This window comes from Sinocyclocheilus anshuiensis, unplaced genomic scaffold (assembly GCF_001515605.1).
Source record: "Sinocyclocheilus anshuiensis isolate Anshui unplaced genomic scaffold, SAMN03320099.WGS_v1.1 scaffold106, whole genome shotgun sequence".
Taxonomy (NCBI): Eukaryota; Metazoa; Chordata; class Actinopteri; order Cypriniformes; family Cyprinidae; genus Sinocyclocheilus; species Sinocyclocheilus anshuiensis.
In genome coordinates, this window is record NW_015542347.1 from 1822156 (window position 1) to 1844909 (window position 22754).

At 38.4% G+C, this 22754-nt stretch overlaps 1 protein-coding gene across 1 annotated transcript in view; it reads right to left on the bottom strand.

Annotated features, from left to right (window-relative positions):
- Positions 1-22754, bottom strand: part of acad11 (acyl-CoA dehydrogenase family, member 11) — a 90731-nt gene that overhangs the window by 60484 nt on the left and 7493 nt on the right. Inside the window, exons 3-13 of the mRNA XM_016490030.1 lie at positions 9937-10062; positions 9457-9618; positions 9170-9334; positions 7646-7787; positions 7452-7573; positions 6439-6545; positions 5970-6084; positions 5685-5762; positions 5121-5259; positions 4316-4423; positions 2215-2313 (exon numbers count right to left, since the gene is read on the bottom strand). Coding sequence (XP_016345516.1) covers positions 2215-2313; positions 4316-4423; positions 5121-5259; positions 5685-5762; positions 5970-6084; positions 6439-6545; positions 7452-7573; positions 7646-7787; positions 9170-9334; positions 9457-9618; positions 9937-10062 — 1363 coding nt within the window. The remainder of the gene's footprint in view (positions 1-2214; positions 2314-4315; positions 4424-5120; positions 5260-5684; positions 5763-5969; positions 6085-6438; positions 6546-7451; positions 7574-7645; positions 7788-9169; positions 9335-9456; positions 9619-9936; positions 10063-22754) is intronic.

Consider the following 22754-nt stretch of genomic DNA (forward strand, 5'->3'; position numbering starts at 1 on the left):
AAACAAAAAAAAAAAACGGAGATATGGAGCTCTTACACACGACAGGCTCATCTTGTAACCAAATGATTTGGATTTGTCACTTATAATTTACCCTTTGTACTGATGATGAATCTGTACATCTGTGTGGGTTCAAATAGGAAAGAGATAGCACTGGAAAGTTGGAATTTCAACTGCTCAAGGACACAAAGATCACATACTGTACGCTGATGACATTATTTTAAAACTCCTCAGAGACACACAAAACAACTTTGGTGACAAGTCAGATCAAACAAAAAGATCTCACAACTTGTCACCATTCATATCTGAAGTTATTTTTCTCTTATAACTTTGAACCGACCACCCGTAAACTTCACCATCCAAAACATTTGGTATGTGATATGTGTTTGCAAATCATATTTCTGTGAAACAGGATTTACTGTACGAGGTAACAAAATAATATGGTTTCATGTGATACCGGGGGCTTCAAACTGGCAAACTGTTACATGCAATAGTAGTGCTGATGCACAGACATTCATAAAAAACTAAACTTTTTTTTTTTTAGTTGACATCAAACATTTGCTAGTCATTTTACTTCCGCGTTCAGTTTTCATAGGAATACAAATGAGTTTACAGTTCTAAGATTAACTCAATGAACAATGATTTTAACTATCAAGATTTGATTGCATTGCAAAATGTAATATATTTCCATTTCTAGACATAAATAAAATAATTTATAATCGAAAATATAATTTCAAATAGATATAATTTATTATTGGTCATTCATTTTTTCACCCCATAGTAGTAGTAGTAATAATAATAATAATAATAATAATAATAATAATAATAATAACAACAACAAACAACAACAATAATAATAATAATAATAATAATAATAAAGTTAGTTAATTTAAAAAGTATAAATTAATACCTTAATTAATACCTTGTGTTTCAAAACAAAACTTTACAAAACATTTTGTTAATTAAATATTACATAGTGGAATAATGTGCACCAATAAATCATTCACAATAAAAAAAAAAAAATGCATATTAAGAAAGTTAAGCAGGTCAGTTTTGGTTCATGTCAACTTCAAACACTCATTACCATAATAATAAAATGTTGTAAAGATTTGAGATTTGCTGAAGCCGTTTAAAGCCAGTTCAGACTTCATGGAGATAATTTGGTGTGATGATGCAGAGAACAACAGGCCTTTGGTCCTTTGACATGCTTTGAGGATGTTTAATTCAGAAGGCCTCGAAACCACAAAGACCCACAGCTAGAACCATCTGGAATGTTCTACAGGGGACAGTTTCTAAGAGACAAATACCAAAGCAACTCTAAACATCCCATACAGATTGAAAAACAACCTTGAGCATTGTAAACAGGATGAAATGCAGGTTTAAACCCTGATAATTGATGTTATCTCACTGCAATAAATGGTAAAACTGCCTTTCATCACATAAAGATTGTTTTTAATCTTTGTATCGTGCAACTGCTGTTCCACACGTCAACAAAATGCAATTACGCTGCCTGCGGTCAGCTTTCCAAAAAATATAAATGAAAATGAAAGCAAGAGCGAGTGAGCTTACAGCTCTTATGGTAGACTGTTCATTTCAGCTTATTCATTTTGAAAATGACTCAAAGATGATTCATCGTGATTCAGTTTTCAAGTGGAAAATGAGGCTTTTACCAAATTATGTTAGCCTGCGTCATTTGCAATGGGAAAAACCTTCAAAATGCAACTTTTTCAGAATCTTGTCAAAGGCAGGAAGAGATGATAGCGGGCTTATCCTCGCAACTCAGTTCTAGGTCTGTGAAGCTGAAGGCGGGAACTTCGACTAATTGGTCTGTTTCTGCTTTGCCACCCGTTGTGATCGCTTTGAGTTCCCCAAGTCTGTGTTTATCGTTCACAGATTCTGCATAGCTGGTTTGTGTAAACATCTTAAATGGTTTTTAAATGTCATGCCAGTCATCGAGAAGATTTGGATGAACGGGGTCGTTTTATGGGATGAATCATTCTAGTGATATATTTCTTTATGTCTTTGTGGTAAGATATTGGTTAAAACACTAAGGCTATGAAAACTAAACTCCCGCTGTTCAGTTTTCCTTTTAACGTGTTTAGTCTCCACAGGAGTAAAACCCTAAAAATCACAATTTATTTTCTTGACAACTAACAAACAAAATATTTCCTCTCCACTCCTACTTTCAGTCTCGTACTGTGACATTCACACGCTTACCGCTGCTCCACCACTTTTTGCCATTAATGATAAAATGGTCTTTGGCTTTGTGAAGGGTGCACTCCATGTTTGTGGCATCACTTGAAGCAACATCCGGCTCTAGAACAGAGAAAAACAGACAGAGTACTAGGATCAGTGATGAAAATCATTTTAGAAAAAAAGCAGTCAATTAATTTTATTCCCCACCCCAAGTATTAAAAAAAATTCTCTAACATTGTGTTTTGCATTATTTGTTTCGTCAAAGCAACTCACAAGTCTCTTAAAATATAATTTGACTTTCATAAACGTCAAAATGTTTTTGAAAACAATCAATACAAAGTGCACACACAACATTTTATTAAATTAGTTATTAAATAAAATTTCTTGAAAATAGCATTTTTCAAAACAATATGAACCCAACATCGTGTACATACAAAGATGACATTTCTAAGAACTGTCATTTTTAAAACACATTTTAAAGTAGACTTCTAAAAGATTTTTCCTTTTCATTATTGTGGACACTATTAATTGTCATTGATTCACAAACAAACATTACCACTGTAGTCTGGTTCATGAACAAATGGCTAACATGAGGAAGTCTTTTTAATCAACTGGTCAAAAAGACTGAAACTCACAAATTACTTATTGAATATTTATATGACAATATGTTATTGAAGATTCACAAAAGAGTACTTCTTTGCTACTAAGTGTACTAAATGGCCAAGGTCGGCTTATTGGCCCACTGGGGGGGGGGGGGGCTCAAATTAATTTAAGTGCACACACAACATTTTATTAAATTAGTTATTAAATAAAATTTCTTGAAAATAGCATTTTTCAAAACAATATGAACCCAACATCGTGTACATACAAAGATGACATTTCTAAGAACTGTCATTTTTAAAACACATTTTAAAGTAGACTTCTAAAAGATTTTTCCTTTTCATTATTGTGGACACTATTAATTGTCATTGATTCACAAACAAACATTACCACTGTAGTCTGGTTCATGAACAAATGGCTAACATGAGGAAGTCTTTTTAATCAACTGGTCAAAAAGACTGAAACTCACAAATTACTTATTGAATATTTATATGACAATATGTTATTGAAGATTCACAAAAGAGTACTTCTTTGCTACTAAGTGTACTAAATGGCCAAGGTCGGCTTATTGGCCCACTGGGGGGGGGGGCTCAAAATTAATTGAAAAGATTTAAAAGTAGACGAAAAAAAAATGTAAAAATCAAGAACTTTATTTATTTTAATTCACCCCCTCAACCATCTTGGAAAACCTGGATATATGAGGGACTTCTAGACCTGGAAAAATTATGTAAATTTTTAAGATCCTTAAGGCTTTAAGTGTTTTTGTGGACAATAAGGGAACCTTGGAGACAAAAAGACTGAGAACCACTGCACTAGAAGATAATATCTGGTGGTTAACAACAGAGTGACAAAACACAAACAGAGAGACTGGCTGTCAAGGTGGAAATGATAACCTAGTGTAGATATTTTATATGACGTGATATTTGTTACACAATCATGAATAAGAATTACAGCTATTGTCTGTAGTATGACAGCTAAAACGACACACATGCACACACACACAGGGAGAAATAATGGGGAAAATTGTCATACATCAACACATCTGAAAACTCTGGGGGCATTACAGCACCATCTGTGTATGTTGAGAAACTTGATGCCTCTTTAATCACTATTACACGTGCTCACACAATCTATAGTCATCTTTTGGCTTGCTCAATTAGCAAAAGAATCAAAATCACTTTGTTGATCTAATCGACCAACTATTTTTCTCCTTGTTTACTCATTGAACACAGATCTTATCATCAACTTAATTATAAACCCTCTTTTTAAGTCAAGTGAGTACTAGTGAATATGTGTCACATTAGAGAGGCTTGAGTTTGTCCAAGTTTTAAAACTGTGTCCAGACAACTATGTTCTGTTCCAATATGTTACGCTCTGTCCAGCTGTTTAATGAATATGTAAACATCCCAAAGAAACGTCCACCAAAGCAACATGTCCAATCGGATCTACGAACCTGAAACCAGCCTAATTATACAAGGTTTTCTTTAGACTGAATAGTCGATTAATACATTTTACACATTACCTGTCATACAGAAGCATGACCGTATGTCTCCTCTTAGTAACGGCTCCAGCCAGAGCCTCTTCTGTTCCTCAGTGCCAAACAGGTGCAGAACTTCCATATTGCCAGTGTCTGTTAGAGAGTTATACAATGAAATCAAAATTGAGAATTCTTATATTTTTCTGGAATGTTGCAGTGTTTGTTATAAATGGTTTATTTGTGCACATCATCATTTTAATTCATGTACTCTCACAATAATTAACGTCCTATATGCAATCGGGCGGGTCAATAATCCCTTCCCTCCAACAACCTGTCACTCACATGAAATTGCAGCAATTAGCAAATCAAAACGATTCAAAGATCGAATCCCGATGGACAAATTCAAGTCCTGCCCTACTTTTTTTTTTCTTTCCGAGAAGCCGTTTCACTCTGCCATATGTCACATAAGGGAAAAATTTTACATATAAGAAGAAGAAGAATTTTACATATTAGTGCTACCATTTAAACCATTCATACTTTCTATACAATGCTGACGTGTAAAACTTGACATCTGCATATACAGATGTAGTGTTGATAAAGATTTTTTGTTGTAAACATTAGTATTTCTACATAACACAAACTTGACATATAACTTACAATAAATATGGCAGAATCACATTCTCTAAAAAAAACAAATTTTCAGTAATTATAGCTGTAAATCTGCATATAATTCATGTTATTTTATCATTCTGCAGTATAAAACCCTAAGTATGAGTGTACCTTAAAGCCATAATCTAAAAGCTCCATAAAAACAGTAACATTTCTGACTTATGAAGAAACACACACCCACCTGGGGCCTGGCAGTTAAAGACTTCGGGGGAGTAGAAGCAGTGTCCGGTCTCCTCTGCGATATGAGCATAATCCAGCTGAGAGAGGCCACTCTCAGCCAGAAGAAACAAATTCCACAGGCCTGCAGCTCGAGCCTTTGCCTGCTCACAAGGACTTCATTAATACATACAAAGAACATCCTCCCAACTACAGTTCAATCAGATGCATTATTGTCTGTTCAAGTTTTGAGTTTGAATAATTTTCTTACATTTTGTTCACCAAGACTAATTTATTTAAAAACACAGTAAAAATTTGAATAATGTGAAATTGTATCATTATTTAAAATAACTGTTTTTCATGTTTAATTTATTTTAATATTTTTGTGGAAACCATGACTTCTTTCAGGATAAATATTAAATTCAAAACAACATTTATTTGAAATAAAAATAGCAATCACTTTTGATCAACTTAAGGAATCCTTGATGAAAAACTAGTAATTCATTCATTTAACTATTTTAAATCTTACTGATATGACATGATATGATGGTACTATATGTAAATAATGCATGATTGTATGTATCATCACCTTCAACTCCTCTATCACAGCAGGTGTGTGCCATCTCTCAGGTGTGTCTTTGTGCTTGGCGTAGTACTCTTTTACTTCCTAAAAACATAATGAAATATTGGGGGGGTTCATAGTAATCTTTTTAAATCATTATAATGATTTAATCATTATCATTATTAAGTATATTTTTTTTAGTTTTATTTACCTTTACTTTTAATTATTTATAATTTATAGTATTTATTATTTTATATCTTTATCTTTATGTACTCAAACAGAGTGTCCAACAGCGATGACGGCAGTGCTGACCTGTTGGGCAGGAAGTACATGCTTTCTCATGAACTCTTTCACATGCTGAACGACAGCCTGACCTTTGGGTGACAGCATGAACAGCTCTTTAGAGATCGGCATAGCTAACGTGGAGCTGCAGATAAAAAAATGCATCCTTTATAAACTATTATCAACATTTATAATTACATATAATTACAATTTTAAACCACATACCCTGACAATAAAAATACAAACAATAATTATATACCCTGCTTACATGGAAACACCTTTAATTACATATTCTGATTCTAAGGAAACAACTTCAAAATAAGCCACAAAAATACAACCAAAACACATATTGCTCATTAAACAAAACTTGCTAATAAGGAAATATATCCTTAAAATGTCTTTTTGGACACTGAAAACCTGAAAATAATCATTAACAAATGATCTGTCGTGCAGGTATTTACTCTAATGTGCATGTAGAGTTGAGATTGTGATTTTGTACCTAAGGGCGATCTGTAAACCCAGCTCAGCTAAGGGCTCCACACTCTCTTCAAACTCAGCTGCGTTAAGAGAACTGGCATTGCCCAACAAATGCCTTGCATATATCCCCTAAAATGGGGAAAGAAAAATTACTTAGTAAGTTTAGACCCTGTGTGCTTTCCTGACACAGAGGAAATAGTGTCACTTTCCCTGTGTGTATAGCAGTGTTTCAAAAAACAAAAAACTAAATTAACACAAGGTTTACCAATCATTTGCTACCTTGAACAACACAATTGGCATTCTGGGAGTAAAATCATCAGCCTTCAATTAATATGTTTATTAAAATACACTTCTCTCATTTTGTTACATGGTTCAGGGATACTTGAATCTGACTTGTCTTTAATGCAGAAAAATATATTTGTATAATGCCCGTTAACTAAATTAAGTATAATTAACTGTTGTCCCAAACAATCAATCAATTTCCTACTTACACTAGCCAAGCGTTCAAAAGTTTGGGGTTGGTAAGATTTAATGTTTTTGAAAGAAAAATTACAATTTAATTTAAAACAATTTAAAATAACTGTTTATAATTTTAATATATTTTAAACTGTAATTTATTCCTGTGATGGCAAATATGAATGTCTTTACTGTCACTCATGATCAATTTAATACATCCTTACTGAATAAAAGCATTAATTTATTAAAAAAAACTTGTTGAACGATATATAGCTGTGCTTAGTTTCATGTCTCTCTTAGCACTCAACTCTCTTTTTCTCAAATAATGAATACTTCAACATACAATGATATTTAATGTCAATTAATTTAATAATTTGATAAGAACTCATGTAATAATCTTGGATAAATATAGCTATAATAGCTTTAACTGTCATTTTGTGAAATAAAAAACTGCCCCTTTGCAGCAGGTGAATTTACCTTCTCCATATCAGTGAATGTCTTTATCTGATTGGCACAGTTTAACTTTGTTTTAATCACAATGGCTTGGCATGGTCGGCATTAACTTTTAAAACTCAATACCTGTGCAATTGCAGCCATTTTGAAAATAGCCATGGCAATGAAGAAGTTTTGCTGGGGAAGAGAGTTTGGGATGCCTCGACAATGGCAGTAAATGGAGATAAGGTCATCTGGAGAGGGAATTCCTGTTCAAAAGCAATGTATGGATTAATACATGAAATATAGTTAGAAAAAAAAGAGAGAGAGAGATGCCCCACCTTTCACTCCTGTGACTCCACCCATTGTGCTGATGACTTTGTAGTGACTGGGCCAGTAGTGTGGCATGAGAAAGTAGGCCAAGTCTGCTATTGGCTGTCCGGTAGTGGACAGTTCCCAGTCCAGTACAGCCAATACACGAGCCTGCAGAGAGACCATAAAGCTTTCAGGAGACCCAGATCCAGTAACATTTCTTCTCAAATAACAAAAAGTATGAATTCATTTATGGGAGGAACTGAGTTTTTGGTTTGACTGACAGAAACACACATTGGTATATCAATTACCAATCACTTCCACACAATTATGTGGGAAAGTAGAGTTTGAATAGGCTTATTAAGAACATACTGCTCAAAGATGTGACATTATAATTGGAGGTTAATTAAAGACTTGCTCTGCCAGTCAGTTTTGATTCACTTGATCTTTACAATTCTCTTTGTAATAAATCATTTACTGACGGGAAGCTGGAAAAGTCTTAAGTCTCTGATTGAATCCATAAAGGTAACACCACTGTAATCGTTAAACATTTTCTCTTTGAATAGGGATAGTTCCCTAAAAAATGAAAATTAAGCCACCATTTACTCCCCGTTGTGTTGTTCTAATGCCATATGCCCTTCTTTCTTTTTCAGAGCACAAAATAAGAAATTTAAAGAAATGTCCCACTTGTGCTTGTTCATACAATGACAGTGAATAGCAACCAGCTATTAAAAGACACAAAAGTATTACAGAATAGTCCCTTGGCACACGTGTCTTATACTTTAAGTATTGTGTGGGTTTTGTACCGCTAATGTGTTATTTAACGAAAATCCTGACCTTGGACACTGGTTTCTATGCATGACTGTGCAAACATGAGACTTTATTAGCAAAGCATTTCACTCCAACTCGCCCAGAAAAGCACACAAGCTGCAAGAAATCAAGATTACTTGATACTTTTGCATCTTTTGTTGATAGCTTGTTGCCGGTCTCTTTTCATTGCCATAATATGGATGAGCATGAGCGGGACATTTCTTTAAGTTTCTTTTTTTGTGGTCTGAAAAAGAAAGAAGGGCATACGGCATTAGAACAGCAGAAGGGAGATCCCGTTGATCCCGTTAAAGTTAGTTACGAAGATTCTATGGAGGAATTTCCATACTTTATATTGTGTTCTACAAATGTTTATACATTTTCAAAAAAAGACTTTAAAGAAACTAATACTTTCATTCAGTAAGTACACATTCGAATGATCAACTACAAAAGTCAATTTTTAATTATACTGAAGAATCCTGAAAAAATGTAGCATGTGACACTAAAGATTGGAGTAATGACTGCTGAAAATCCAACTTTGCTATCACAGGGATAAATTACATTTTTTCAAATATTAAAATAGTTTTAAATTGTAATAATATTTCACAATATTATCTTTTGTCTCTCTCTTTTTTTATTTTTTGTATTTTTCAAATAAATGCAGCTTTGGTGAAACATTAAGAAAAACAAAAACATTAAGAAAACTTTTGAACGATTTTAAATGCATATGCATCAAGTATCAGTACCTCTGTAGGGTGGAATATCAGGTTGTCAATTCGGAAATCGCCATGAACCAGGGACACTTCATTGTCATTGGTTGGCAGGTTGCGGCTTAGCCAATCAGAAAGTTTATCCATGGCTGGTATCTCTTTGTGGGCAGAGGCTTTGTACTGCTTTGTCCATGTGCAGACCTGGAAGAAAAAAAAGTTTTGGTTTTTTTGATGAGTGAAAAGATGACCGTAGCTTTAAAGAATAATAAGAATTAAAATATTGATTTCAAATCAATACCTCATTGATGATTTTATCATCTCACCTGTCTTTTACAATAACCTGTTCCCTTCCCATATCCCAAGAGTTCAAGTGTACTGACATCTAGGGAGTGAAGTTTGGCTAGCGTCTCCACTGCAGCCACATACAGAGCTGTCCGCTCTGCCGCACTGACCCCTGGGAGCCTCAAGTCCCTGAATATACGTCCCTGATGTGCAGATGTACATTTACAGCATATCATCATCCTTCAAAGAATCCCACCATTCATAAACAATTGATAACTAAACGGACTGATAAGTGGGGTGGGGAAAAAAACAACCTTGCCTGCCCCCTTCTGGCCAAGTGTGTAAGTTTAACTGCTTGAGCTAGAGCTGTTACTTTGCATCTCAAATAGAATTACAATCTTGAAAAAAAAATTGCCTCAGTTTGGCTATATTTAACTCAAATATGGTTCAATGTAGAAATAATACGAATTAATTTATTGAATGAAATTTGAATGAAGTTAACATTTACTGGCTATGAGTACCTGTACATGTTCCATGATGTAAAACTCTGTGCCGATGACATGAGTATCTTTGCAGTACAGCACAGGATGAGGAACAGGAAAGCCAACAGAATACAGAGCCTTTTGAACAGCATACTCTCTATCTATCTGCAGGCACAAAATGTCTCAGGTTACTCAACATAACCATGGTTCCCTGAGAGAAGAAAATGAGACATCCCTTTCTCTGGAAAGAATGAATCAAGCTATTGCATCGCAATATCCAATGCCGCTTGAGAGCAAGGTGGTGTCAGCCACTGTATAACTCTGTGTGGAGCACCATTGCCTCAGAATCTTTCAACTAAGCAAGAGCTTCCTCATAAATACTCTGGGGAGCTGGGGAAATCTAAATATGAGTTGATACAGGAGTCAGGCAGTAGTCACATGCTGCAGTAGGTGAATACATGAAACTCAGGCGAGCACTAAGCTCACCATTTGGGGCTTTCGCACCGGGTAGTTATAAGAACATAGTTATAGGAACTAGCCACCAAGCCGGTTCCCCCGAGAAATAAATGTTCCCCTAGGGCCATTTTCCTGGTTGCATTCATAAGCCGGCTGACAGTGACACCATTAAAGCTAGGAGAAAACTCAGATGAGCTGCAACGGCAACAAGCCACTAGGGCTGGGCAATATAGCAAAAAAATTATCACAGTAAAATTTTTCATATCAGTTGATAACGATAATTATCACGATAAATGTCAAATCTTTATTTCTTGAAGTTTAAAGGCAGATTTCTTCTCGAGTGGAAGTTGAAGAAACCAGATAGTTAACTGTGGTTTTAAACTACGAGTCAGTGACTGCCTTGCTGTAAATAGTCTTGTAGTATTACATCTCTGTAATTTGTGGAAAAGGTTACGTCAGCTTTTAGTTTTCTCTGCAGCTTCTCAAACCTTTTCTATATAGCCACCCTGAAGCTGTTTGGTAGTTCTGGTATATTTGGTTTCCAGAGTAACTTTACCTGATAATATCCATCCTTAAAAGTTACGGTTACACTTTATTTTGATAGTCCACTTTAGACATTCTACTAACTATAAGTAATTTTTCAACTACATGTCAACTAATTCTACTAACTCTCAGAGTAGACTGTTAGGTTAGGTTTAGGGTTAGTAGAATAAGTTGACACAGTCAGTATGTTATATGTTGGGGACCCATTAAAATAAAGTGTTAGAAGATATTAAGCAGACAGTCTACTAATACTCTATTGACTACTAGTTGACATGTAGTTGCAAAGTTACTTACTGTTAGTAGAATGTCTAAAGTGGACTATCAAAATAAAGTGTTACCAAAGTTACTGTCTGTGTTGTACAGCTTCTTTTTCTTCTGGACTTCCAGCTGTCTTGTTCAGTGTGCCCAAAGTCTCTACTTCCCAAAAGGCACACAACTGTTTTGAAATATGTACATCTTCTCCTAACAGATTTGCATGCATGTTGTGTCTGTTACACTAGACATGGGAATTGGTCCTTGTTTAGCCCATCCAAAAATACTTTCCAGGGCTACAAGAGATTTGGTTAATCTCTCAACCCTACCTAATACCACTTGCCAGTAGTAGTCTGTTCCTATTAACACTGAACTCTCAGAATCATTAGTGTGCTAAAAGAAAAATTCAGCGAATTGCAGACCCTTAGCTTCTAACTTCTTTTGCACATGTTCTCCAGGAACTTTCATAAAAGCAGTACAGACTTGAGGAGTTCCAATTGCTGCCATTTCTGTTCTTTCATTTGTGTTCCATATACTTCCAAGTGTCAACTTCATGATATTCACTGTAATCACTGACACTCAACTCCGAAACTGTGAAGATCCAGCTTCTCTCTATTTAGCACAGGTAATGCTAGTGTTTTTTACTAGACTCTCTTGCACAAAGCTTCTTTGGCTGCCTCCATCCAACAAGCAACATATAGGTGCATCTCAATAAATTAGAATGTCGTGGAAAAGTTCATTTATTTCAGTAATTCAACATGAACTTTTCCATGACATTCTAATTTATTGAGATGCACCTGTACTAATTGTCTACCTGCCAGACCCTCTATCCACACTTTAACTGTTTGAAGCAGTACAGTCGTTTGCCCATCAGCCTTTGGTTTCACAGTGCTTGACTCCGAGGACACAATAGCTTCAGAGCTAGCGTTACTATCTTCCACACCTTTATTGTTAACATCAGGCTGCTTGTCATTTCGCTCACAGATTGACAGGTGATGCTTACGTCCGAACTTAACGCAGGAAATTCCCTTTATCCTACAGAACTTTGCTATATTTTTAGGTTCCAAACAAGCAAAACATTTTCCCAATTATTTCAGCTTATCTTCTTAAGCAGACACTGAATATTCAGAGCAATTTTCAGGATTATGATTCAGATTTTCTCAATATACACAAGCATTGCGGTGTGCAGGGCAGCTGCAGAAGACATTTTCAGATTCAACGGTCTGTTTCAACGGTCTGGCTTTCTAAAAGTTGCAGTGCTTTTTCTCTTTTTTTGCACTTATGCTTTTTCTAGCTATCTCCCTCTCCAAATAGTCCATGGGGCTTTAGTTTTTAATGCTTTGGTCAAGATCCACTAAACTTTCCTCCTTCGTCAATAACATTGAAAGCAACTCAGGCAACTTATCACAGTCTGGTTCTTCTTTACCATTCTCCTCTTCCAACTGAGTCAGCAGCTTCATTGTCGAGTTGCAGATTATTCTTCTCTTCTTTTTCATCCACTCTGTTTGTCCATCTTCATTCAACTCATTTTCAATTCCAACTTCCATCTAACTCTGGGATTCTTATTCCGCAACGCTATCCTTTGACCCTATCCTGGGCACCAAAAAATGTTAGTGAAAGTTCTAGGAATTGAGAAGCTTACACGGATGTCATATTTTTAGTTTGTTTACTTCAGAAAAAAAGAAAAAAGTGATGGGAGGACATGACAAGGCTAAATCAATAAAAGGTTATCAGCACACTTAGTATGTACTTCAAGTATGCAGGGATGGGATATATATATATATATCTTTGCAGTATTTTAAGATAAACGCAAACATGAAATTAAAGACGTGTTTTTCTCATTTTTTAGATTTAGCATCACATGTGCCAAAGTCCCTTTAAGGCAAGTCATTTCACTCGGCGGCCATCTTTGAAATACCTCTCAGGCATGACCAGTCCTAAGCGCACATCTCAAGAACGCTGACTATTTCTATAGCATCCGGGACTTCTAATGGCAGCTGCAGTGATGCGATGACTTTGCAGATTAGCGATTGGCTCTTTTATTTAGAAGGCGGGGCTTCCTTCGATAGAACGGCCATATTGAGCGTTGCATTTTTCCCCATTCAAAACTATAAGAGTGACACATCTTGGTTATTCTATAGTCTTTGCATGTGCTTCTATTCAGGAGAAATTACATAATTATTCAACAACAAAGTTACAACACAGCACTGGTCGCGTGATCGAGACCGATCAGTGAGTAAACACATGCTGCCGTTTAAGCCGAGCTGATATTTGGTCCGTGTGGCGCCATTAACACGGTTTCATTGCGTTTTGGCAAATTAACATTATATCGAACATAATAGATATGTAATCGTAATAGATATGTAATAGATAATAGAATGTTTGCACCTACATCACGGTTTGCTCAGTTACCCGGATGCACCCGGACATATTGGAGATACTCGGATGTAAACAACAGCATTGATTGCACGGTCAGTGTACTACTGAAGACGTTGTTCTACTAATTTATGATGTCTAAACCACAGAAAAAACATGTGTAAGCTGCTAAATCATATAGAGAAGACTTAGTAAGCAGAAAAGGGCGCAATATTTTGACAAAATAAAGTTAATTGCTAAGAGGTAAAGATCTGTACAAGCTGGCTCCTTTGGCTTCTAGAAAACAATAATAATAAATATAGCACCATTAACTAAACAGGCAGTTGTGCCCTAATGGTTAGAGAGTCAGACTTGTAACCCGCATGTCACGGGTTCGAGTCTCAGTACCGGCTGGAATTGTAGGTGGGTGAGTGAATGTACAGTGCTCTCTTTGCTCATTTTCAGCAGCAAAAATCAGCAAAATTCCATTCGGTTCAGTGGCATTGTTTATGTCAAGGGCGTAGGTTTGCTTTTGACATTGGTGGGGAAAAGCAGAGCAGATTGTGTGTTGATTGTGTGTTGTGCATCTTTCAGCACAATGTTTGTCTTTCTGTCCGTATGATTTATATAGAGGGCTAATAATAGCCACAGATCACGCTTTCTTTTCCATTTGCTCAAACACTGTATTTCAAACTCGACGCAAGTGAACTTTTATTTTAGCCGTTTTGGACTGCTGTCTTGAACTGGGTGCAATAGGCTACCTGTGAGTTGTTCTAAATGAGATGCTGCGCTTCTCGTCTGCGTCCGCCCATGTATTAATTGTGCTTCCTTGAAAGTGCGCAGTTTTCTAACGTATTTACTTTAACTTCTTAGGTAATATCAATGGTATGACATATTTCAGATGCATCCGAAATTACAAAAACATACATATATTTAATTGTTTAATAAAAATTATTGCTAGGGACAAAATTTGGTAATCGCTGGATATTGGTAGGGACATGTCCCTAACGTACCCCAATTCTACGAGTCCCGCATGGAGGGTGTTGATTAGCATATCCTTGCAGAAACGGCAATCAGACTCCCCCAGTGCGTTTCTGCATTCTGCCCAAGCACAGCATGCACGCATCACGTGCGCCTGGGAGCTCAATGGGCCGTCACATAAGCGGCATTTCTTCTGCACAGTGTAAAAGTACCCAAAAATTATATTCAAGAGAAAGTACAGATACTCAATGAACTTTTTACTCAATTAAAAGTAAAAGTATTTGGCCAAAAACATACTTATCTATAAAAAGTCAAAGTAAAAAAGTAAAACTTTAAACGGTACTTGAGTATTAAAAATGTTCAAGTACCCTAGCCAAAAAAAAAAATAACAACAATAAAAAGGAGATTCTTGTTTCGTCATGATGAAATATCTCAATGCAAAATGAAATTGCTTAAAAATAAACTAAATAAATGTTTTGTCAGACAGACAGGTTTGGTTAAAGGGAGAAAACAAAAAAACACAATGGCTGTAGGTCAATTAAATTAAAATGCAGCAAAGTGGAACACAAAAAATACAGCCCTTAGGGATACCCAATCCTTTACACCCTAATGCCATCCCATATGTGTCAGGAATATGGACCTGTTTTGTTGTGTTTTCCCTCCCCATGTGCTCCGTGACCCAGTTTCTCCCGTGCTTGATTGTGTTCATGTCATCCAGGTGTGTCTTGTAATTACCCTCGTTACCTCATGTATCTTTGTCGGGACTACAAACGTCATGTTCGTGTGTTACAGCCATTCCTAGTGTGGATTACCCCCTTGTTTTGGATTTATAAAAGACTGTTTCTCTGATACATGTGTCCGTTGTTCTCTCTGACACAGAGTGTGACAGAAGACTCGACCGACAAAAAAGTAATACTGCGTGTTTCCCATCCATTTTGTTTCCACGTTTTGTTCAGTGTTTTGTTTACTGTTTGTTCCCCATGGATCTCTTCGACCCCTTCTCCCGTCCAGGATATCTCCTCCTCCTGCTGGAGCAGGGGGAGAGATCGCTCGAGGGCCATACCAGACTGTTTCTGGAAATCGCCCATCTAACCAGCTACCTGGACGATGCGCTCTGTGCGTTCTATCACGCCAGCCTGAACCCCACGTGCAGAGTGTCGTCGTCCAGAAATGGCCCTAGAGCGGATTTCGCCACCTTTGTGGAGTAGATACTGGCGAGAAACGGATCGCCGTTCACTGTCTGTCCCGAGGATGATCTTGCCAGTTCCACTCCTGACCCAGAGCCCAGCCCACCATCACCCCGCTGCGCGGAGCTTAAGCCTGAGCCCACCGATGATGGAGAGCCCGAGCCCACCGCGACCGACGAGCCATCGCAGCAAGGAGCGACAGAGCTGAGGATCGCCGCAGAGCCGGAGCTGCTGATGACGTCAGTCCAGGTGTGAGAGCCTGCTGCGAGGGAGAATGCCGTGGACAGCGAGAGCACGGAGAGGAGCTCCGCCACCTGCACCATGGCTGAGGGTGAGCTCAATGTGGATCTGGGATTGCTGGACTTAGAAGGAGAGGTTTTGGATGTATTTGCTGACCTGCACCCTCTCCTCCCTCCTTCGTCGAAGCCCTCTGTCAGTCCTACCCCTACATCTAGCCCAGAGAGGGCTGTTATTTCCATGTCTGGCCTGCCGGCCGATTCACTCCCAAGCCCTATCTCAGCAGCTATCTCCTTCACCTCAGCCCAAAAGAGGAGCATGAGGAGGAAAAGACTGTTGGCTCTAGTCACTGACCAGAGTCGAGAGATGGCTCGAGCCCCTGACCAGAGTCGAGAGAGGGCTTCTGTTCCTGAGTTCGGCCCAGATAGGGCTTCTGTTCCCGAGTCTAGCCCAGAGAGGGCTCCTGTTTCCACGTCCAGCCCAGAGAGGGCTGCGGTTCCCGCGTCCGGCCTAGAGAGGGCCTCAGATCCCGAGTCTAGTCCAGAGAGGGCTCCTGTTTCCACGTCCAGCCCAGAGAGGGCTGCGGTTCCCACGTATGGCCCAGGGAGGGCCACAGATCCCGAGTCTAGTCCAGAGAGGGCTCCTGTTTCCACGTCCAGCCCAGAGAGGGCTGCGGTTCCCACGTATGGCCCAGGGAGGGCCACAGATCCCGAGTCTAGTCCAAGGAGGGCTCCCGTTTCCACATCCAGCCCAGAGAGGGCTCGTGTCCCCAAGTCCAACACAGAGAGGGCTTCCTTTCCCAAGTTCGGCCCAGGGAGGGCTTCTGCTCCTGTTTACAGCCCTGGGAGCCCGGAGGTTCAGAATTGCCCACCAACCCTCCCGCTCCTGCCTCCTCCACTGCTGTCGTCTGGCAGCCCCTCTGCTCCCCCTCAGCCAGGCACGTGCAGAGGGGGGTGCGATGGGTGCTTGAGCACCTGCCCCTTTCCCCTTGATGTCCCAAGTGCCCTTTTGTCAAGGCAATTTTTTTTTTTGTAATTAAACGCCATTTTGTGAAGGCCTGCCCAATCTAACTATTAGAAAAATGAATGAATTATAATTTAGTCGTAAATAAAATGATCCACATGATGATGACCTTTCACCTGACGACTCATCAGGGATTATCCCTCACGTTCAGACACCTTTAATGTAGCGCACTACCAGGATGCCTTCATAACGTCCGCAGCTGCCGGTAAGAGGAGAGAGCATGCACAGCTGTTGTTTATATTGCTGTTTGTAGCCTGTGGAAGTAAGGTTAGTTGCAGCAAGGGGTATAATATTTTTGTTCAATATTTTCCTAATGACAATTTTATGATGGTTTATAAAAGCTACTAAGAGCACCTTTTCCCCATTTTTATCACAGAATAAGGCAGGGAATTTATAGTTTCTATAGGCTACTAAATTATATGTCAATCAGTACTGCATTATTCATAAAGTTTATTTATTACCTGGAGATAACTTGAAAAACACACATAAACCGTATATTTTCGCAATCATGTGTTTATTGTCTTCACGTTTTTTTCAGCTTTTTATTCAGCTCAGCTACAGCGATTGCCGGATGCTTTTGTCCATATTAGGGTTTCCTGCACATCATAAGTCATTCCTTCTATGAGTCTGTTTTGGACTTTCTGCACGAGAGCGCTCAATAATAATAATAGGCCTAATTTAATTCCATTTCTATTTTCAGAGTGATTAAGAGGTGCAAAGAAATATTTATTTAACTTTTAAAAATGGTCTTTTCTGTTCTGTTTCTTTTTCAAAACTGCGTCACGGCATTTGCTGCTATCAATACAGAAGCATCCGTTTCGATACATGTCTCAGCAAGGAGCACAGCCCTATTAAAAGCCGTGCTCCATGTGCCCCTTTTATACTTTGAGAACCTGCCCCTCCAAAGGTCTCTGCACGGCCCTGCCCTCAGCCCACCATCTGTTCGGTGTGAGCACTGCGGGTCTGCCAGTCTCCATCGTCGGCGTGGCTGGAGAATGCCTTGCCTCCGCCTCCAGCCTCTGAGTCCCAGCCTCCGCCTCGGCCCATTGACCCAGCGGCTCCACCATGGCTCCTAGCTCCCTCCTCTCCGCCATTGCCCGGCAGTCCACTGGCTCCGCCGGGCTCCCTCGTCTCTCCGGCTCCGCCTTGGTCTGTCATCGACCATCCGTCACCTCAGGACTGCACTCCTCCGGCTGCGCCTTGTCCCTCCATCCCTCCGGCTCCGTCAGGCTCCTCCTTCCCTTCAGCTCCACCTTGGTCCTCTGACGCTCCGGCTCCACCACGGCCTTCAGGATCCACGCCTCCGCCTCGGTCGCCTGAGCCACCTGTTCCGCCGCGGTCCTCCGGATCCTCCTCGTCACCCTGGCTCTTCGGCTCTCTGTCTCCACCTCGGGCTCCTCTGCCTCCTGCTCCGTCGCCATTGGTCGGCCCCCTGGAGTCGTCAGCCCTTCCTCCACCATGGCTCCTCCCTCCGTCGGCTCCACCATGGGTCGTCTTTACGGCTGTGGCCTGGGTCCCACCTGGCTCCGCCTTCTCCAAGCCCCTCCTGTCTCCTCCATCGACAAACAGTACTAGCATAACCTCTGATTATTGTTTGAGCTTTAACTAGATTGTTTGAGCTTTAACTAAGTTGTTACATTCAACTTATCCACTGCCTGATAAGAACATCACTAAACACGATTTATCATTTATTTAACATACAATGCTCATGAAAACATGGTTTGGAAGTTTGGAATATTTAATAAAAAAAAAAAAAGGCAGTCACCCCTTCTTAAACATGAATTGTATTTAAATTCTCATCACTGACTCTATTTGCACTCAGCCATTTTGTGCATTCAGCCAATATAATACAGACATCTATATCATGACAACAGATATATCAAAATGGACAAAAATAATGAGTAAACTTTTTGGGTGGAAAAACGCAACTTTGCTACCTTAGTATGCTTCCTCAGATTTGATGGTAAAGTTTTGATGCCAAAAATTTTGCTGATAAAAGTTATAACTGAAGCTGAAATCTGTGTGCGTGATGAGTGAAAACAACCTCATTATTTTTTTGCACATCAAAAGCATTTTTGAGTTTCTCTTTACCATATTTTATGTGTATGAGATAAATAATGCAAAAAAATACAAATGCAAAAAAATGTAATGAGTACTTCTTCAGTTCAGGGCTCGCAAAATTTCAAAATTCCTGGTAGCCCTTCGGGCAGGTGCTCTTCAGATTTTGGTAGCCCGGAAATTAATTTAACTAGCCCAAATAAAAAGAGACCTTTTTCTTTAAATATAGAAAATAAGATAGGAGTTTAAATGTCAATCAAAAATATTTTCAATACACAAATATCAACAAATATGAAGGAAGGAATTTTATTTCACTATTTACAGGGTATCTGCAGAATTAAAAAAAAATACAAAATTAAGGCAATTTATGACCCATTTTAAAACCACTTAAGCTCTGGGGCGTTTTTGTGTATTTTTGCCTAAATTTTCACATACCCAATTTCAAATGTTTACCCTACACACATACAATGGAGGAAATGAAAAAAAATGGTGTCATTGTATAGAAAACCCTTTGAACTACAAAATATGATTGTAATTCTTCATAAATAACATTATATGTTTTAAATATTGCAATAAACACTAAAAGAAAACATAGGCGCTTTTTGATTTTTTTTCAGAATTATTTTTTTTTTTGAATAAGTCTGTTATTCAGGTTCTATTTGCTCCAGCTCCCTGCAACTTATATTGTTTGATTCCACTAGGTGCCAAGATGTACCAGAAAAAATAATCTTTCAAATTACAGCTTCTAAACAGGAGTCATTGAATTATAACCGAAGGGAGTAAAATTGTCCCTTTTTTGCATCTAAAAGTGTCTTCGTGAGTTTCCTTTGCAAAAACAGGTTTTATAAAACATATTGCCCCCAGAATCCTATTTTACGATGTGCCATAGCACTTTTCTTGATTATTGACTTAATTTATTTTATTTTTTTTATGTTTGTCTAATTAGTAATATACAAAATGGCATAAGCGAATTATATCAAATATCAAATTTTGTGTTTTATACAATCAATTTTTTTTCTTGAAGGAGACACAAGACTCTATATATTGTAAAATCCATGTGGTTTATTAAAATCTAAACCAGAATCCACATCCTCCAGCTTTATATCATTCCATTTATGTGCATAATTTTAGTCCCCTGCATCACCTCTGCATCAGCATCCTACCTCTATCAGCATCCTGCCTAACTCAGCATCAGCATCCTGCCTGGAGATCAGACGCGAGCGGTGCCGCTATTGTATACTAACTGCTTCTGCCATGAGCTCGTGGCTGCTATCTGGTCTTCAGAATGTGAAACAAAGAAATACAGTGGGGAAAAAAAGTATTTAGTCAGCCACCAATTGTGCAAGTTCTCCCACTTAAGAAAACGTTTGACCTCTGTCATTGCCAACAAAGGGTATATAACAAAGTATTGAGATGAAATTTTGTTATTGACCAAATACTTATTTTCCACCATAATTTGCAAATAAATTCTTTAAAAATCCTACAATGTGATTTTCTGGATTTTTTTTTCTCATTTTGTCTCTCATAGTTGAGGTATACCTATGATGAAAATTACAGGCCTCTCTCATCTTTTTAAGTGGGAGAACTTGCACAATTGGTGGCTGACTAAATACTTTTTTGCCCCACTGTAGCTGTGTGTGTATAAACACAGCACTGTAATAATATCCATGTATATTTACTGAAATGCATCCTGTACTGTACTTCACTGTCAATACATCGTTTATCAGATTGTTAGCTGTGCTTTTACATTTCAAAATAATGATTCTATCAAAAACGGAGCAAAAACGCTCATATGTGCTCACCAGACAAGCATCCTCTCCTCTCCACCGCGCCACTGAACGTTCTTCATCACCTATAACTTTCATTATTATGTTCATAGATTGCCATTATCCGAGATGCCGATGTGTTAGCCTTCCAGCGTGCATTATCGCCTTTAAAACAGTCAAAAAAACTACAAGACCCACGCTCAAAACAGCTCCAGCGCTGACCCGGATCCTCTCTCTCCCTCCTGTCTATTGACCCAGAGGTGTCAAATTTCACGGCTCTGAGTGGCCGACGCACTTGAGTGGCGTGTAATCTGACCTATTGCCACCCACTGAGCAGCCCAGAGTAGCCCAGAGTTGTAGAACATAAGAGCCACTGGCCGGAGCTGCTATGATTTGGAGAGCGCGTATTTGCCAAAAGAGCGTCTTTTTTTCTCTGGTGCACTTCTGTTGCGCTTCTGCGACAAAACAATGGATTTCTCACCAATGCGAGCACACAGAAACGTGCAAATGGTCTCGTTTGAAAGAAGAGATCCTAACCTAAAAGATAATATAGAGTTTTTGGCTGTTTGCGGCTGACTGAAGCAATTGTGCGAGTAGGAATGTGAATCTGAATGTTTCCTCAGAGGTATCAAATTTCACATCGCGATTCTATTGAAGGTCATTCGATCTGTGATTGTCACACAAATAATCTACATAGTCAAATTCCTGAGAATAAGAGCTTTCTTGTGATATATGACTTGGCTGTTTTGTGAAAAATATAAAAAATACACATTCTTCAGAAAAATTATTCGCAATCATTAGGCGGAAATTCATGTGTGGGTCGAATACATTTCTAAGCTTCATTTTACTGCTTTATGTATCATAAAACCAAAAGTAATGGTATTCTTTGTAAAGAAGATACTCTAAGCTTTCAAATGATACCATATATGGGCTCATACCATATAACGTATCCGGGTCCGGGTTTAAGTGGGAGCTGCACAAGTAAAATGAACACAGTATGCGTGGGGTTGGACACAATGTCTATTGTAACATACAGTATTGAGCCATAAAATTACATGATTTACAGTTCAGATACAGGTTTTCACAAAAACAAAAATCTTATACAACAACATTTCAGCCTTTAGACCATTTTTATGAAAAGGGATAAATCAAGCATATAAATTATGTCAATTTAAAACGTATAAATATTACTGTCTTAACTGTTTAGATTTTTAGAAGGCACATTAACTTCTTTCTCATTTACAACTCTATGTGTTAGCTGCGTAAAATCACGAGTTGATATTTGCATTGATCTGACCATAAACAGCAAGAAAGTCTTGTTGGAAATGCAAATTCATTCTCTGCCACGAGGTGGCGCTTTAGCAGCGCTTAAATATTGCGGTTTCCCAGGTAACGGCTGTACACAAAGCAGCTCCGAGCTCATAAATGCTGCTTTATCAGGAATTATAGGTAAGATGACATTAAAATGCCACCGACACGTTTCTGAGGACAATCGGTTCCCTTCAGATACATTCAAATAAAGACATCCGAGCCACGTTTTGACTTGAAACGTGCAGCGCTCATATTTATTCAATGACATCATTGCCTTTTGAAGTTTAAAGGGGTCATATGATGTTGCTAAAAAGAACATTATTTTTTGTATTTGGTGTAATGAAATGTGTTTATGCGGTTTAAGGTTCAAAAAACACATTATTTTCCACATATTCTACATTATTGTTTCTCCTCTATGTCCCGCCTTTCTGAAACGCGTTGATTTTTACAAAGCTCATTGGTCTGAAAAGCGAGGTGTGCTGTGATTGGCCAGCTATCCAGTGCGTTATGATTGGCCGAATACCTCAAGCGTGTGACGGAAATGTTACGCCCCTTACTATGTTGTGATGATGCCCTGTCCGGCCGGAGTGACAATTCAAAAACATGAAAACGCATTATAAACGAGGCATTCGTTGCATCCAGTGGGGACATAATTATGGATTATAATGACTTATACTGTCTTTTTACG